This window comes from Meriones unguiculatus, chromosome 10 (assembly GCF_030254825.1).
Source record: "Meriones unguiculatus strain TT.TT164.6M chromosome 10, Bangor_MerUng_6.1, whole genome shotgun sequence".
Classification (NCBI taxonomy): Eukaryota; Metazoa; Chordata; class Mammalia; order Rodentia; family Muridae; genus Meriones; species Meriones unguiculatus.
In genome coordinates this window covers 96,466,664-96,484,414 of record NC_083358.1, presented here as the reverse complement: position 1 = coordinate 96,484,414, position 17,751 = coordinate 96,466,664, and the positions used below count along the sequence as shown (strand labels likewise).

General features: G+C 42.4%; 1 protein-coding gene and 1 pseudogene across 2 annotated transcripts in view; one reads left to right on the top strand and one right to left on the bottom strand.

Annotated features, from left to right (window-relative positions):
* Positions 1 to 17,506, bottom strand: part of Eeig2 (EEIG family member 2) — a 48,573-nt gene extending 31,067 nt beyond the window's left edge. Inside the window, exon 1 of one of the 2 annotated variants that reach the window (XM_021631710.2) lies at positions 17,370 to 17,506. In XM_021631710.2, coding sequence (XP_021487385.1) covers positions 17,370 to 17,506 — 137 coding nt within the window. The remainder of the gene's footprint in view (positions 1 to 17,369) is intronic. The other variant, XM_060392878.1, reaches the window with a different exon arrangement.
* On the top strand, positions 238 to 10,663 carry LOC110545490 (small ribosomal subunit protein uS5-like; annotated as a pseudogene).
* Positions 17,507 to 17,751: the final 245 nt, after the last annotated feature.

Below are 17,751 nucleotides of genomic sequence, written 5' to 3'. Positions count from 1 at the left end.
AGTAGGTTTTTAAAACACCCTCACAATGTGGCATCTTTATAATGATTGCATGTACCAAATCGTATATGCTACCATTTGCATAAACAGAGTGAAGCTTCAGCCTGAGGGACAAAATTCAAGATACCAAGTGGGCTCTCAGTGTACCTGTTGTCTTTAAAATATAACTAAGAGGGAAGTGCTTCACGTTTATCTAGTTTATCTAGGGAGTGGAGGAGGCCAACAGTAAGTCTGGTAGACATGGGGAGAAACTGGGTTAATAAGAGCAATAAAAATATGGGTAGAAATTACAGCACACAAGGAGTGGGCTTTAATGAAGAGTATGGTATTGTACCTTCCAGGGAAAACGGTTCTTCTACAGTCCTCCCCTACCTGCGGACGTCCCCTCTGACGACAATGCTGACAGTAGTTCCCGAGTGCTTTCAGTACAGCAGGCACCACATTCTACACATCCCAACCCAGCTCCATTTCCTTAGGAAAGGAGCAGAGGGACACTAAAGAGCGCATCCAACTTCACTGAGGTGGAAAGAATTGTGTTGCATTTAAGGCACTGTCTAGAGTAGGCCCGCTCCATGTTCTCTCACTTCCCGGTTAGCTTCCGACATCCTAGCACCCCACTGAAATCCCGCTCACCAGTGAGCAGCAGGTTACCACATCTGACGGGCTCCTTTAAATTCATTGTTAGTTAATGTGTTTTTATGTCTTTGAGTATATGTATGTCAGCATAAACATGCTCTAGCATGTGTGTGAGGCTCAGAGGACAGCTTGCATGTACCAGTTCTTTCTACCATGCAGATTCCAGGAGTGGAATTCAGGGTGGCAACCTTGGCAGCAAGCACCTTTACCCGCCATGCCACCATGCTGTCCCCCTGACAGGCTTTCCTGACATACTTGCCCTGTGCTATACATTCTTGAACTAGTCCTGCCCCTTCCTACTTTTGTGGGTATTTGTTCTCAATCCCATCATGTTCCTGTCTCCTTGTCTTTTTGCTCTGATGTTTTAAGTATTATGCACATACTTACATGTGTGCATAAGTACATACTTACATATGTGCATAAGCACATACAGCCAAACCACTTTCTTTAGCCCTTGGATGCAGAGTATCCATCTGTTAACTGTTGGGCCTACCTGGTACCCCACCCTAGAAGAACTGAGGGCATACATCTGTGTCTCATGGTTCTCACCAGCAATCTGCTGACTCACCGCATTAACTAGGTAGCTGAACTAGTCAAGTCGTTTGCTCAGGAGCGTATGTGGAGACTGCCAGTTGCTTATCCAGTATTTCTCCTCTTCTGTAGCAGATCTGCTTTTATACCCAGTTAAGCCTATTTTACAAACGTCCTTTGCAGCTAGGGGGGAGAAGGAGTTGGTTCTATGTTAACGTGTTATCTTTAGAGCCCACTGGAAAGTAAGGGAAACTGTCCTTTTACCCTCTATTCCTTACTCTGTCTGAAAACTGCCCTGAGAGTGGTTGTGCGTGTCAGAAGCTATGACCACGAAGCCACCTGCATGAAAAGCTGCCTGGTGATAATACAGAGAAAGACAGAAAGTGGGGACCAGGTAAGCCTGAAGTCCGAGTTGACTCCATTTATACTTCCTAAATTTATTATTAAAATGCTTGTTTTAGGTTCTATTATGTGTAGATGAGCCAAATTCTGACACATCCCAAATCTGCTCACTCCCATACTTAGAAATTTGAGAGTCCCAATACTACTTCTGTGTGGAATGTGAATCCCAGAATCCTTTGCCATCATGCATCCCAGCACTTGGGAGGCTGATGCAAGAGGATCATGAACTTAAGGCCAGCCTGTGCTACATAGTGATATTCCATCTCAAAAAACAAAGCCATCAAACAAAATGAAACAAGATTACTGCATGGACCTACGCTTTGGAATCTATTGTATAAACTACCTATTAGGATAGCCCCACCCACAAATATGCCAGGTTCACTTCCTATAGATTAAAATGGCATCCAGCTGCATTAATTCTGCCTCCCAAGTATCAGACCAACAGCGTATTCGAGGGACTCTGGACAGGTCCTTATATAGGACAGCCTTGTAAGCCAAGAGGTCAGGCTTGGAGAACTAGATTTGTGGAAGTTTACTTGTCTATTAACTACTTCATGCTGTGTGTAACAAAGACACCTTATTGGACAAAAACTCAGAAATTATTAAAAACAAACAATCACAGGCGAGGTAATGCTGACACAGGCCATTAATCCTAGTGCTTAGGAGTCAGAGGCAAGTGGATCTCAGTGAGTTCAAGGCCAGCCTGATCTACAGAGCTAGTTCTAGGAAAGCCAGGGCTATGCAAAAAGAGCTTGTCTCAAAAAACCAAACACCAAACCAAACCGAAACAAACAAAACAAAACACAAACTGACAACCCCATAGATACAATACTACTGACATAATCCCATGAATACAGCCTGCCAACCCAGTAAACATTCACCGAACAGTCCAGAAATACCTGGTACCAGGTATCAGTTCCTGCCCATCACTTTCTAACTATTCAGAAATGAAGTCCTTTCCTGTGTCTAGCACCATTGTCCCGATTGAGGCTCTTAACATCATTTCCTTGAATTATTACAAGGGCCTCCTTAATGATTCCTGCTCAAATCTACCTCCCTGAGATCTCTACCTGAGAGTATTGCTCACACCTGTAATCCCAGCACTTGGGAAACAAGCAGGAGAAAAAAAAAACTTAAGCGAGTTTGTTTGAGGCTAACCTGGGCTACAGAGACTTAAAAAAAAAAAAAAGGAAGAAAAAAGAAAATATATTTGTGTTCCTAAGGCGATTGATTACTCACATTTTTCTGTGGTAATCTTTCATGTGTACACACAGACCTTGGGAAAAAGCTGTCCAAACTAAACAAATCAAAAAAGCTGCAAAGTTAGTTTGTGACATTTGTTATGCTGATGGGTTACCATGGAAACCCACACAAACTACTTGGCAACTGAGATAAAAGTCACATTAGTAACTGTTTTCTGTTGGATGAGTCATTAACTTCCTTTGAGTTTTGAAAGGTTGTTCAACCACTGTCTAGAAAGAAAGCAAAGGAATGTGATTTGTGTTGATACTGTGGAAGCCAAACATTTCAGTGATAACATGATAAAGCTGCTGAAACGAACATGAATAAACAGAGGACTCAGAAGAAGATAAAGTTTCGATGGTCATTGTTTGTGTTTTACAGAATGGAAGGAAATCTAGAATGTTGTTGAAAACTGAAACATAAACTAAAATGGAAGTTGACGGAGCCAATCTTTGTGCCTCCTGAATACTATAGCAATGTCATTATCATTTTCCGATAACCAGCAAATGTGTACTCTAGACGCATATTTAGAATTACGCCATGTCCTGATCTTTCAAGACATTTTCCACCTTTCACAAACAGTGATAAAAGAAAATCTGCTATGAGAAATGTAAGCTGGTTGCTAAAAAGCACAGCGTGGAAGTTAGGTGTTTATCCCACAGCCAGTCTGGGTTCAAACCCTGCCTCAGGGGCCTCTTTGGCGCATTTGCTCATATTCACAGTGCCCTCTCTGAGATTAGTACCTGCACCTCATGGGAACCTGGGGAGACTAAATAAATTATTACACATTGTTCTGAACAGCTCTGGAGTACAGTGGAGCTCTATGATAAATGTTAGAGCCTGTTATTTTTAAGGAAATATGTACTTGTAAGTTCTATTTCAGTTTGCCCACCAAAGTAAAATAATAGCCAATTTATAGAGATTTGTTATTGTTTTGCATTTTATTTATTTGTTTATTAATTAATTAATTACGCAGCATTCTGCCTGCACGTGTGCCTGCAGGCCAGAAGAGGGCACCAGATCTCACTATAGATAGTTATGAGCCACCATGTGGTTGCTGGGAATTAAACTCAGAACCTTTGGAAGAACAGCTGGTGCTCGTAGCCTCCAGCCAAGATCTACCTATTTTAAAGCCATGTAGATCCTGACAAAGAAGGAACTTCTGTGAACTGAAGGAAAAACAAGTGTTTTAAGACTGTGAGGATTAGTTAGATCCATAAAACTGACTTTTAGTTACAATGCTAAAGAGACACAAATCGGTCAATTCCAGCAACTTTTTGGGCTTGAGGAAACACAAACATGGCAGTGATATCATCAGGAAACTGCACAGTACAAGATTGTCTTTACTTACTCACTCACTGGTTCCTTTGACTAGTGGGTCTTCCTTTTGGAAATGCTTAGCAGGCTGACAGGTGGATGGAGAGAACTAAAAAACGAGGTAAGGTGGACCACAATTTCTGTATCCATTCTTCCACTGAGGGGCATCTGGGCTGTTTCTAGCTCCTGGCTATTACAAATAAGGCTGCTACAAACATGGTTGAGAAAATGTCCTTATTGTGTACTTGAGCCTCTTTGGATAGATGCCTAGGAGTGGTATAGCTGGATCTTGAGGAAGCACTATTCCTAGTTGTCTGAGGAAGCGCCAGATTGCTTTCCAGAGTGGTTGTACAAGTTTACATTCCCACCAGCAGTGAAGGAGGGTTCTCCTTTCTCCACAACCTCTCTAGCATGTGTTGTCACTTGAGTTTTGCATCTTAGCCAGTCTGATGGGTCTAAAGTGTACATCTACACAATGGAATATTACTCGGCAATAAAAAACAAGGAAATCATGAAATTTGCAGGTAAATGGTGGAATCTGGAAAAGATCATCCTGAGTGAGCTGTCCCAGAAGCAGAAAGACGTACACGGTATATACTCAGTCATATAGACATATAATATAGGATAAACCTACTAAAATCTGCACACCTAAAGAAACTAATCAAGAGTGAGGACTCTTGCTAAAATGTTCAATCCCTATCCAGAAAGGGAAAGAGGATGGACATCAGAAGGAGAAAAGAGGGAACAAGTCAGGAGCCTGACACAGAGGACCTCTGAAAGGCTCTGCCCTGCAGACTATCAATGCCAATGCGGATGCTGAGACTTATGGCCAACCTTTGGGCAGAGTGCAGGGAATCTTATGAAAGAAGGGGTAAACAGTAAGATCTAGAGAGGACAGGAACTCCACAAGGAGAGCAACAGAACCAAAAAATCTGAGCACAGGGGACTTTTCTGAGACTGATACTCCAACCAAGGACCATGCATGGAGATAACCTAAGACCCCTGCACAGATGTAGCCCATGGCAGTTCAGTATCCAAGTGGGTTCCATAGTAATAGGAACAGGGACTGTCTCTGACATGAACTGATTGGCCTGCTCTTTAATTACCTCCCCCTGAGGGAGGAGCAGCATTACCAGGCCACAGAAGAAGACAATGCAGCCACTCCTGATGAGACCTAATTGACTAGGTTCAGAAGGAAGGAAAAGAAGACCTCCCCTATCAGAGGAATTGGGGAGGGGCATTCATGCAGAGTGGGGAGGAAGGGAGGAATTGGGATGGGTGGAGGGGGGGAACACAGGGGAGATACAAAGTGAATAAAGTGTAATTAATAAAGAATTAAAAAAATGAGGTAAGGACTCAAAACACGAATGTGAGTCTTCACCATGGGAAAGGCTATCTGGGAAGAGGGGTAAGGGGGGAAGGGAAGAGGACAGCCTGCAGGGCCACCAGTACCAGAGCAGGAGAGGGTCAGGGGAGGCAGAGGAGGTGGAGGGTCAACAGGAGAAGAAAAGAATGAGGGCGTCAGCAAAGGCAACAAGAAACAGTTTTAAGAAAGGCCTGTTCAGCACTGTTAGACATGGCAGAGAGGTCAGGTATGATGCAGACCACAGAGGGGTCACTGGATTTAGTAACAAAAAGTCACCTATAACGCTGGAGAGCGCAGTTTGGTTATAAGCAGATTAGTATGAGGCATAGATACAGAGATATGGACAACTTGTTTCAAATCTGTTAGGAATGAAGTGAGGGTGAGGAAACTTAGAGAAACTGAGGACATGACATGAGCAAAGATTTCATTTCAACATGTGGGAAATTTCGTTAGGCACTCTTTAGTACTGTGGGGGTGGGGGAGGGTGGAAAATAGCATAGGGACCAAATTCACCATTTGGCCAGGTATGAAAAATGGCACTGGAGAAGACAAAACTCTGAAATGTAAGAAACAATAGAATCCAGACCATAGGCAGGGACTGGCCCTGGACAGAAGGGGTCACCTATTATGAGGCAAAGAAAGACACTGAATAGTCAGAGATGTCAGCAGATAATTCTTTACTACCATGAACTCTTCTAATGAGAAAGTTCATATAAAATGTAGCATTCCTTAGCACATAGTAGGTACTCAAACAAGTGTTTACTGAATACTTGATTATTTTAAATCTTTTTTTTATTTTTTTTATTTTTGAGACAGGGTTGCTCTGTGTCGCCTTGGCTGTCCTGGACTTTCTTTGTACACCAGGCTTGAACTCACAGAAATTCGCCTGCCTCTGCCTACCGAGTGCTGGGATTACAGCTGTGTGCCATCATGCCCGCCTACTTGCTTATGTAAATATGCTATAAACATTGTAAAATGCCTCTATAGCTTCACGTAAGAAAAAAGTTGCATTCTGTGGCTGACAGATATCCTGATGAAGACACACATGAATGCCACGCATGTGAAAATGTACACACATACCCACACAGCACATACACATACCTATGAGAAAATGCATTCCTTGCATGAAGTGGAAGAAAATTTATAAACCATGCATGTAACCAGGGAATAATACACAAAACATGTGAGGAATTCACAACTCAACAATAGCAGCAGAAAAAGAAAAAAAAAATTCTTGATTAAAAATGGACCAAAGGCTTGAACAATCATTTCTCAAATGTTTGACCAATTGGCCAACAAGTTAACAAAGAGGTGCTTCCCACTAATGTCAGAGAACTATAAATATAAACCCAAATGAGATGACATTTACACTAACTAAAGTATTGTTACTAAGTACTGATAAGGATGTAGAAAAAAAAAAAGAGAGAATTCTGTTGTATGGTTTTGGTAAAGCCATTGTGAAAAATGATACGGAGGTTCCTCAAAAAATTAAATAGAACCATGACATGATCCAGCAACCATACATACTTTTGGACACATACCCAAAGCAAACAAAATCAGGGTTCTTTTGTTTGGTTGGCTAGTTTTAGTTTGGTTTTTGAAGTTAGAGTCTTGCTGTGTAGTCCAGGCTGGATCTTGAACTCATAATCCTCTTGTCTTGGGTTTCCAAGTGCTGGGATTATGGACAAGTGGCATCACAACTGTTTCAAATGAGTATTTTTAAAGAGACACCTGCAATCCCACTATTGTTTCAGAATTATTCATAATAGCCAAGATTTGGAAACAACCTAAGTGTCTATCAACACAGGAAAGAGTAAAGAAAATGTCACACACACACACACACACACACACACACATACACACACACACACCCCACTCTGCGTGTTTTTAAAAAAGAAGGAAATTTACTCATTTGTAGTGTGTCCTGGAAGATAGTATCCTAAGTGAAAATACCCAGATAAGAAAGAAAAACACTGTACATCCCATATATGTACAATCTAAAAATTGTCACATTCATCCAAGAAAATGAATTGGGGCTGGAGAGAGGGCTCAGCAGTTGAGGGGGCTGTCTGCTCTTCCAGAGGTCCTGATTTCTATTTCCAGCAACCGCATGGTAGCTCACAGCCATCTATATTGGGATCTGATGCCCTCTTCTGGCATGCAGGTGTACATGCAGATAGAGCACTCATCTACATAAAAATAAATAAATCTTAAAAAAAGAAAATGAGTTCATTTTTCTGTAACTATAACTTCCATTCAGCACCATTTCCATACTGTTTAAAGAGAACAATGTAGATACAGGTGACACCAAAAAAATGCAATAGGAAAAAATTTCCAGAATAGTTTAAGGAAAGACCCACAGTAAAAATTTGGGAATATACGTCATAGTCTAGGACAACTTAATAAAAGAAAACTAAACAAAGAAATCCCAAATTCAATAAGGTACAAATCCTGGTAGGATATAAGAAATGAAAAAAATCTACTTATGGATTATGACATTCTAAAAAAGGCAAAAGCTTTTTTTATATGACTGTAAAAGGACCGGAGGCTGGAGGGAAAAAGAAAGGGGTGAACGGTGGGGGTGATGTAAGCAGTGAAACTATCCTACATGTTCTGTATGGTGGTAATCATTGCTCATGTGAAAGTCCAGAGGATGTCTAGCACCAGTTGTGAATCCCAACGCAAGCTGTAGATCTGGGTGGTAATGACGCTGCCTGTGTAGGTTCGTCAGTTGTGATGAGTGCTATGAAGTCTAGAGCGAACAGCAGAGGATGCTGTGTTCTGTGGAGCCTGGAGGCCACATGACAAACTTCTGTGCCTTCTGCTCAATTTTGTTGTGAGGTTAAAACTACTCTAAAAATAACGTCCATTCAAAACCTGACAACATATGTAGGAACAAAAAAATACTTTTTATATCCCTGAAAACAAGGGAATAACTTTATAGAATTTAGAAGTTTCTATAAACTATGGATTTAATTCATGGCCAAAATTTTGCATTTTCTATGAAAGGATGAAATTTCTTTCAAGAGATTAAAAGAGAGAAAAATACTACTACTACGAAAATACAGACCCTGTCACACAAATATCTTTCTGAATACATATGCAAATGTTTAAGTGAATATAAAAATTAGGTTTTAAGAATAAAGCTTAGCAACCAAAACACTAGGCTATGCATTTTAAACAAAAAGGTTTTTTGTTTCTCTTTATGAATATTCTAAAAATGTATAAACATAGCTACAAACAGTTTCTAAAATTACAGATGCAATCAGCCAGTTTCAGGTCAAGAAATTTATCAAGAAGTTTACAGAGATGGCTGAGTCAGTAAACAGTATTTGCCACAAAGGTTTGACCACTTGAGTTTGGCTTCCTGGTAACCATGTAAATAGGTGGGCGTGGCAGCACGTTTGTAATCTCAGCCTTGGGGATACAGGCACAGAAGAGTGTTCAGGGCTTGATGGCCATGCTGTCTAGCTGAATTGGTGAGCTCCAGGTCCGGTGAGAAACCTTGTCTCAGAAACGATGTGGAGGGTGATTGAAGAAGACATCCAGTGCTGACTTCTTACCTCCACACACATGTACAGCTCTCCACACATACACACACACACACACACACACACGCACGCACGCACGCACGCACGCACAGATAGGTACACATTCACCCACTAAGATGGAGGCCAATTAAAGGGGTCATCCAATACTCACTGACCTCTGGCCTCACCTATTTATGGGGACGCATGAACACATATCCTTCCTCCCCACACACACATAAAGTAACTATAAAATAACTATATGGCTTTTATTATATAGGCTAAGTGTCAAACCTTCATTGGCTCATAACCTCTCTGTATAACCCAGCCTGGCTTTGAACTCATGATCCTCTTGTCTCAGCTTCTACGTAGTTGGTACCACACAGGCAACTAGGTATGGCTCTACCTACCATCTCAAAACTTTGAGCTCTGATTTCTCACTTGATGGGATCACCCATCATTCCTTATCCACATGCGTGTCTGCCTTCCTGTTATTCCCTTTCATTAGGATGCACGTATACCCTCATCCACATGCTATAAAGGAGAGTGGACAGCTTTTCTTTTTTAAACTGTGTATGTGTGTCCATCCCTGTGTGCACCTGTGTGTGAATATTTGTGAGCTATCTAAGACAGTCTGGGAGGGAGGCTCAGCTGCTCTTTTTGTTTGTTGTGTTTCTGGCCACTGCTGGTACAATGCACAGACATGCAAGCAAAACACCTATGCACACAAAATAAAACGTTTCTTCTCCTTTTTTTCTTCTTCTGGAAAACATCGAATAGCAGATGACGCCGGTGCAGCAGACGGGCCCAGTGGCCCAGGATTAGGAGGCCACAGCGGGCTTCCTAGAGGATTTGGCAGCAGTTAACTTAGGCCTCGGGGCTCATGAAGGTAAAGCTGAAGACAAGGAGTGGATCCCTGTCACCAAGCTAGAGCACCTGGTTCAGAATTTGAAGATAAAGTCCTTGGAGTAGACTTATCTGTTCTCTCTGCCCATTAAGAAATCTGAGATTATTGACTTTTTCCTGGGTGCATCCCTAAAGGATGAGGCTCTAGAGATCATGCCAGCGCAGAAGCAGACACGTGCTGGCCAGCAGACCAGGTTCAAGGCTTTTGTCGCTATTGGAGACTACAATGGTCACGTTGGTCCTGGTGTTAAGGTCTCCAAGGAGGTAGACACTGCCATCCGAGGGGGCCATCATTTTGGTCAAACTTTCCATCATCCTTTTGTGGAGAGGCTATTGGGGTTGCAAGACTGGTAAGCCCTATGCTTTTCCAAGCAAGGTGACAGGCCACTGTGGCTCTGTCTTGGTGCATCTCATCCCTGCCCCCAGAGGCACTGGCATCGTCTCTGCTCCTGTGCCCAAGAAGCTACTGATGTTGGCCGGTATTGATGACTGCTACACATCAGCCAGGGGCTGCACTGCCACTGTGGGCAACTTTGCCAAGGCCACCTTTGATGCCATCTCCAAGACCTACAGCTACCTGACCCTCTGGAAAGAGGCTGTGTTCACTAAGTCTCCTTGGACTTCATGTGAGACAGAACTTGTTTCATTTAAGCCACTTATTTTATTTTTAAAAAAATCTGCATCATGGCACCTGACATATCTCCTAAGCCAAGAGGAGGAACATTCCTATCTATATTAAAGTGATTTTGCAAGGATTAAACAAAAACAAGATGGTAAGAGATACACAAATATACGTTCGCCATTTTAATTTTTGAAGGTATAAACTTTAAGACTAACCCATGTCCTTGGTTATTAGCAATATTCCAGAATCCTCAGAATCCACTATCTTCTTTGGGTCTATCGCTGTTTGATGCATCCCCTCAAGGTGAACACCCTAAAATGAACACAGTTTGTTTTGTTTTGAGAGAGGGCCTTTCTCTGTGTAGACTAGACTGCCTCAATAGGTGATCACCTCACCTTTTTTTTTTTTTTTTATCGCTCACATAGACATGAGGTCATGCAGTATCCGTTTTTCTGTACTCGGATTTTCTCATTTAGTATACTGTCCTCCTGGCTCAGAATTTCTTTGTTTTTGAAGATAGAATAAAAAGCCATCATATATGCCACTTTTTTTCTTTTAAATCTGGTCACCTGTTTGTAGACACAAATGTTGTTTCAATGTCTTGGCTACTAAGCATAGGTATCTTTCATTACCTTGGGATATATACCTAGAAGACGGAAGGCTGGATTCAGGACATAGAGTTTCCACCTTATAGTCAAATAGCATTTTACAATATTGGTTACTTTTGGTTACTTGTGATCTCGGTGTGGAAGAAGTATTTGAAAAAACAAAACATTAGCCCAGCTTGGTGGTACACATCTTTAATCCCAATACTTGGAAGGCAGAAGCAGAGGTAGGTAGATCTCTGTGATGTCCAGGTCAGCCAGGACTATGTAGTGAGACCCTATTATAAAACCCAGGCCAAAACAAATGAATAAATATTGGTTACTTTTTATATTTGCTGCTTATTAGTGCTTCTCTTATCTTAAAAGTCATCTTAAGGCAATGAAAGGGAAGTTAGTGATACATGTCAAAGACCTTAAAAATTGTGTGACAATCAATAACTCCATTCCTAGACACCAATCCTAAATAATAACACATGTGTACTATGCTGGTTATAAAGATGCTTCCTATAGTTTATAAAATTATTAACAAAAAGGAAGGAAGAAAATTACTTCTCAGGGTTTAGTTTAATCACTGGAATTAACACAATTGAGAAATAGGTAGCTATTTGAAATATTTTATAGTTGACTTTTTAATGATATAAAAGATAAGTTGAAAATATTTTAGGTATAGCCTGATCTCATTTTGGTTCAAAAAAGATGAGTGGCCAGGCCTTTAAATTCAGCATTTGTGGGGGAGGGGAGAGGCATCTTGGTGAGTTGGAGGTTAATCTGGCCTACATATAAATTCCAGGTCAGCCAGAGTTACATGGTGAGATCCTGCCTAAAAACAAACAAACAAACAAACAAATATATATCAGCGATCACTGTGTATGTGGATAGTATGTATGTGTGTGTATATATATACATAGTCCTGTATGTATGTATGTATGTATGTATGTATGTATAAGGGCCAATGGATGCTAGGTTACATACCAAAATACTAATAATGGTGGTGAATTCTGCAGGGTTTATTTACCAGCAATCTTTGCTATTTTTGCTTCTCTAAGTTTTTCAAGATGAAAACAGTTTTCCTTTTGCAATAAGGCAAAAATTAACTAGAAAGAGGCACACAATGTGCAGTGAATTAAAATCTTGAAAACAAAGATGTTCTCTGGCACAAAGAAAAAAGAGATCCTTTTAGCTTGTTTACAAAGCCAGAGATCCGATACACAGATGCACTCATCAGCTTCCCGGATACTCCCTGAGTTCACATGTGTTTTTCCATAAGCTCATGTGAAACTCGGAAACTTACTAAGTTACCAGCACACACACACACACACACACACACACACACACACACACACACACACACACGGCAAACAGGGAAATCACAGGCATGTAGGGAAATTCCCCTCCCATCATTCCTTTGTTTAAACAGACCAGAATTAAACATGTCCTCATAACTCCAGTGAGCTTTAAAAGTGATTTACACGCTTTACTAAGGGGAGTTTTGGAAAGATTCAAATAATACAATGTTCTGTTTTTCTGAAAGGTCTTCAAAAATGTTTTATTAGGCAGCCGCTTGGCTTCAACTGAGTAGACTGCTTATAACAGTTTGATGTATTTTCCACATGTTTTCTTAACTGTGGTGAGACCTAATCACTTGCCTTAACCATTTTTAAAATCAAGACCTTTATGCTTTTTCCCAACCATTTTTTTTTTTTTTTTTACTGATTAAACTTTCACAGGGGAATCTATATCCTTCTAAAATTCATTTTTCACTAATTATCTATAAACAGGCAAAACAGAGTAAGGATATTCTAACTGGGATAAATAGGTTTATACAGCTCCCAGAGGCCAAGGATGTAAGAAATCCATGTTCCAAAAGAACTGTGTCTTCAATAGGTTGTCAGGCCCACTGTCACCTTAGATGTACTAAATTAAGCACACAACTTAGATCTTCAAATCTTCTACAGTTGTGGTTCTCAACTTTCCTAATGCTGGGACCTTTTAATGCAGTTCCTCATCTCGTAGTGACCCCCAAGCATAAAATGATTTAATTATGCCGGGTGTGATGGAACACACCTTTTAAACCTAGCAGTTGGGAAGCAAAGTCAGGCAAAGCCCTGAGTTCAAGGCTGGTCTGGTCTACACAGTGAGTTCTAGGACAGCCAGGCCACACAGAGAAATCCTGGCTGGGGGAGGGGCTTGCTGCTGTTTTGTAACTGTAATTTTGCCACTGTTATGAATTGTAATGTAAATATCCCATAGGCAGGCTATCTGATACCCAGCCCTGGTGAGAGTCTTGACCCACAGGTTGAGAACCACTTCTCTACAGCCACGTACAATGTTCCTCTCAAACAAAACCAAAAGGGCATTTCCTTGACTTCCTTACTGCAGCCAATGCTAAAAGGAGGCCACTGCATTATCACCTGTCAGTTACTGACCCAAAAGCCCGCGTTCAGGTTCTCACTAGACCAGGTTGTTTTCACAGCCTCTCATTTGTCTCTCCATCTCTAATCTATCTATTCCCACTTGAATCCAAACAGCGGCAGGCCGCCAGCCAGCTTAAATTCCACTTTAATCACGTTACAACAAAGCTCAAGAACCCAGGATTGAATTCTATCCTTTGATCAGGGAACTCAAACCCTACAACGTCATTCAAAGCCCCTTTCTAATATTATCTGCTGCCTCTGTTCATGGGAACTCTCTGCCATCAGGCTGCTGTAACACCAGCTCTATTAATGGCTTGTTCAAGCTGTCCTCCCACCCCACTCTCTTCTCAGTGCAAATCCATCCTCTTGGCAAGTTCAGCTCAAATCCGAATGCAGGCTTCAGCAACCATCCCAGCGGTAAATAAAGGCCTCTTCCTTTTCAAAACTCACACAGCGCCTGACCCATTGAGGAAGTAGTAAGCCATATGTCTCCCACTGACCAGGCAGCAGACATCTATGCTCTAATTTCATTCATCAGAGGTAATTCCCTCATGGACCCGTGTGTTTGCTTTGCTTTTCACATCCCTCCAGAGAGCTAGAAGCCCGCTAAGTGCTTAAGTGACATTTGGTGAGCAACGAATCATCCGCAGGTTTCCTTTTTGAACAAAGCCAAGTTGTGTGTGTGTGTGTGTGTGTGTGTGTGTGTGTGTGTGTTTGGTGTGTAGCCATCTGTGCGTCCACTAAACTCTTCTCTCACAGCACAGATATTATTTTGTATTGGGTCCCTACATGCCGAGGGCTTGGCAATTCTTAGAACTTAATGGACTCGGCATACACCTGTACTCATCGATGAAGATGTTATAGTTCTGGGATGCACAGCAGAATCAGCTCACAGCGTCTCTAGCACTGGATTGGGGCAATGTGCTGTCTATCAAGGAATCACAGAAGGTTTAACTAGGATTCGTGGTTTAGGCAAATGTCTTCTGTTTAGTGGGATCCAAACTCTCAGAAGGCATTTAGCATGAACCACATGGCTTATACAAACAGTCCAAGCACAGTAAGCCACCTTCATCATAAAGGCAATCTTGTCAGCAGGCCTTTCTAATATGGTGGTCTTCGGCCTGCTTTAATTCTTTTACACAGAAGTCATTCCATATTGCTAGGGGAGAAATGTTAGTGCTGACCACTTCTGATTCATAAGGATCCCCTGGAGTAACTCTCAAGTTAAAATCTAGCATTTTAAAGATGGATTGTCTAGACTAGCACTTGCTATTTAAGTTATATAATTTCAATTATTTCAGGTTTTCTATTTCTCCCAGTAAATCCAGGTATCTTTCTTTTATTGGTGTGTGTGTGTGTATACATGCATGTTTTACGGTTGGCTCATGTAGTCCAGGCTAGCCTCCTTCTGCTTCCCAAGTTCTGGGTCTGAGGTCTGCAACACTATTCTTTGCTCAACGGATAACCCTTAAGCCAACACTTTGGTAGGATAAAGGACTTTGTAGATCATCTAGGTAAACTTGTTCATTACCGAATGCCAAAGTACTGTAAATATTGCAGGCGCACTGTCCTAGGAAATCCTCAAGACAACCTCAAATCACTGACTGTTAACTTTTCCAAATTTTCGCCATGAACACCTCAGTGAAACCATGTAGGTTCCCACCGCGGAACGGAGATTTTTCTTAGACTCATCTCATTCTAAGCTATTGCTCTTAGCTTTTATACACGAACTCACCAACCAGCTTCAAAAGCACACACTCTTATCACAAATCAGTCCCTTCAGACTATATTATTATTATTATTATTATTATTATTATTTTGGCTAGTTATAGTACCTTTTTCTCTCAATAAAGCCAGATTTTAGTTAGAGGAAGGGTTTGTTTAACATGAGCTACTTGATTTTTTTTCCCCCTGCTGAGGAGAAATCAAATTATAGCCTTTGCAACCTTAAATTATTAGGCAGTCACCAATTCAGAATCTCTTCAACAGCACACACCTTTTCCTTCTGTCTGGAATGATGCTGTTTGAAGCTAGCTAGACCTGGGCCAAAATCTTGGCATTATGTGATCAGATAGGAGGGGATCTTGGGAAGGTATGTCTCCTAAGACTCAGTCCATTTACTTGCACAATATGAACCTTTACCTCATAGCCCCGTTTAGGGTAGTAAATAAGAAAGCACGTTTAAAAGACCCAGTGGACGTGTTTACTGGGGGCGGGTGGGTGGAGAGACTGCTTCTGATTGATGATTTGGCTTGTGCTCCAGGCAGGAAAGGAAGTAGAAGAGAAAGAAGGTGGTAGAGCAAGTTCTGACCACCAGGCGTCACCACCTGGGTCAGAAGCCCCAGACTATCAGATCCAGGTTGGGGGAGGGGGTAGGAACCCTGCAGAAAAACTCTATCTAGGCTTCAGGGTAAGGCTGTCACTTGAACCCCATGTGGCGTTCAGAACTACCTTAGGCTTTTCCATCACAAGAGCTAGTTATATACATATGAATATATAACTATATATGAACATATAAGTATATATGAATATATGTAAGTCTATATGAATATATATATATTCACAGTTCATTGTCCTCAGACAGTAGTGTTAAGATGGTTGTAGTATAATCAATTAGCTGAATGCCTACAGGTTTGTCATCACAGTTTAATATTAAAAATTATCCTCAGTGGACATTTTCTTTTCTTTGTAATTTTGAGGATCAATAGCACTTGCTTCACAATCCGTTCATTTAGGCAATTTGGCGTTTTCTGGCTTCAATAGGCTTCATTACTGCTACAGAGGGCAATTTTCTGGCTTCCATCCCATAACCCATTGACATTATTTCCTTTACATTATTAATGGGATGGCAGATACAAAGAATATTTTTAGTGTAAAAATTAAGTATATAGCGAGGAAATATATGTTGGCTATTAAGCCTTCTCCTCGACTTTAAGAAGTTAAAAGTTCATTCCAAAACGTCTTCCAACTTTCTGCCTTCTTGTAGAGAAAAATACCTAAGGGGAGATTTATCAATCTTTGGGCTGCCCTGACATCACTCGAGGAATCCTGCCACACACGGCTGCATTCTGTCACCTGCTGACAGATTCTCTCACAGTGCCTTATTTCAAAATGAGGACAGGCTCTGGTCTCTCTTGATTCTAAGTCCACCATTCTGAGACCCACTAGTGGCCACTTGAAGATGGGTAATTGAGAATATAAGCGCATTAACTGGAGAGCCAAAGACTACAGTCTTGTAGCCAGGAACACTTGACTCAAGACAAGTCCGACCAGGCGTATCCCAAACCCTCTCCTGGGCCACCCTAAGTCACAGCAGAGTCACAGAAATTATGTCAACCACAGGCGGTTCCGAGTAGACGTTCTTGGAAACTGGAACAGTTTGGGTCATTTTTGCTTCTCAAAGCTTTAAGATCTACTTTGTATTTTGCAAAATAATAATAATAATAATAATAATAATAATAATAATAATAATAATAGGGATGTCTTCGGAGAAACCAGACGCATCCTTTCTCTGTGTGTCTCCATCACTCCCGGTCCTGGAGAGGCGGGAGGAAAGCAGACACCGGGGCCACCTGGAGCCAGGAGCGCCGGAGTCCAGGCCAAACGGACCAACCCACGGCGAAGCACTGGCTGCCGTTCTTCCGATGCCCTGATCAAGCTACGACTCGTCCCTGGAGGACGATGAGCTCACCGGGCTGGCGGCTCGACAGAGCAGAGGGGGCAAGCAAGGAAAGGGATGCTGAGCGCGCGGCAAGCCCCCTGCCTGCGCGCGGGCGCGGGCGAGCGGCTCCCGGGACTCGTTACCTGGAGGACTCGGCGGTGAAGCTGCCGCCGTCCAGCAGCCGCATCTTGCAGAAGAGGACCCCGTTGACGAAGGGCACGGAGGAGAGCTCCTCCAGCTCGAAGTCCACCTTAAACTTAAACTTCTTCTTCTTCATCATCGTGAGGGCCAGGCGCCGGCGAGCGGGCTGCGCGATCGGGCGCCGCCGCCTCAGCTCGGCCGAGCCTCGGATCCGCCCAGCCCCATGGCCCGGGCCGCGGGCAGCGCGTGGGGGCGCGGCCGGGGGGCGCCGCGGGCCGGCGGGAGCCGGGGCCGCCTGTCGCGGCCGCCCGGGCCGGAGCGCACCGGCTGGCTGCAGCGCGGACCCCGGCCGCCCGCGCGGAGCGGTCGCCGTGCAGCTCGCCC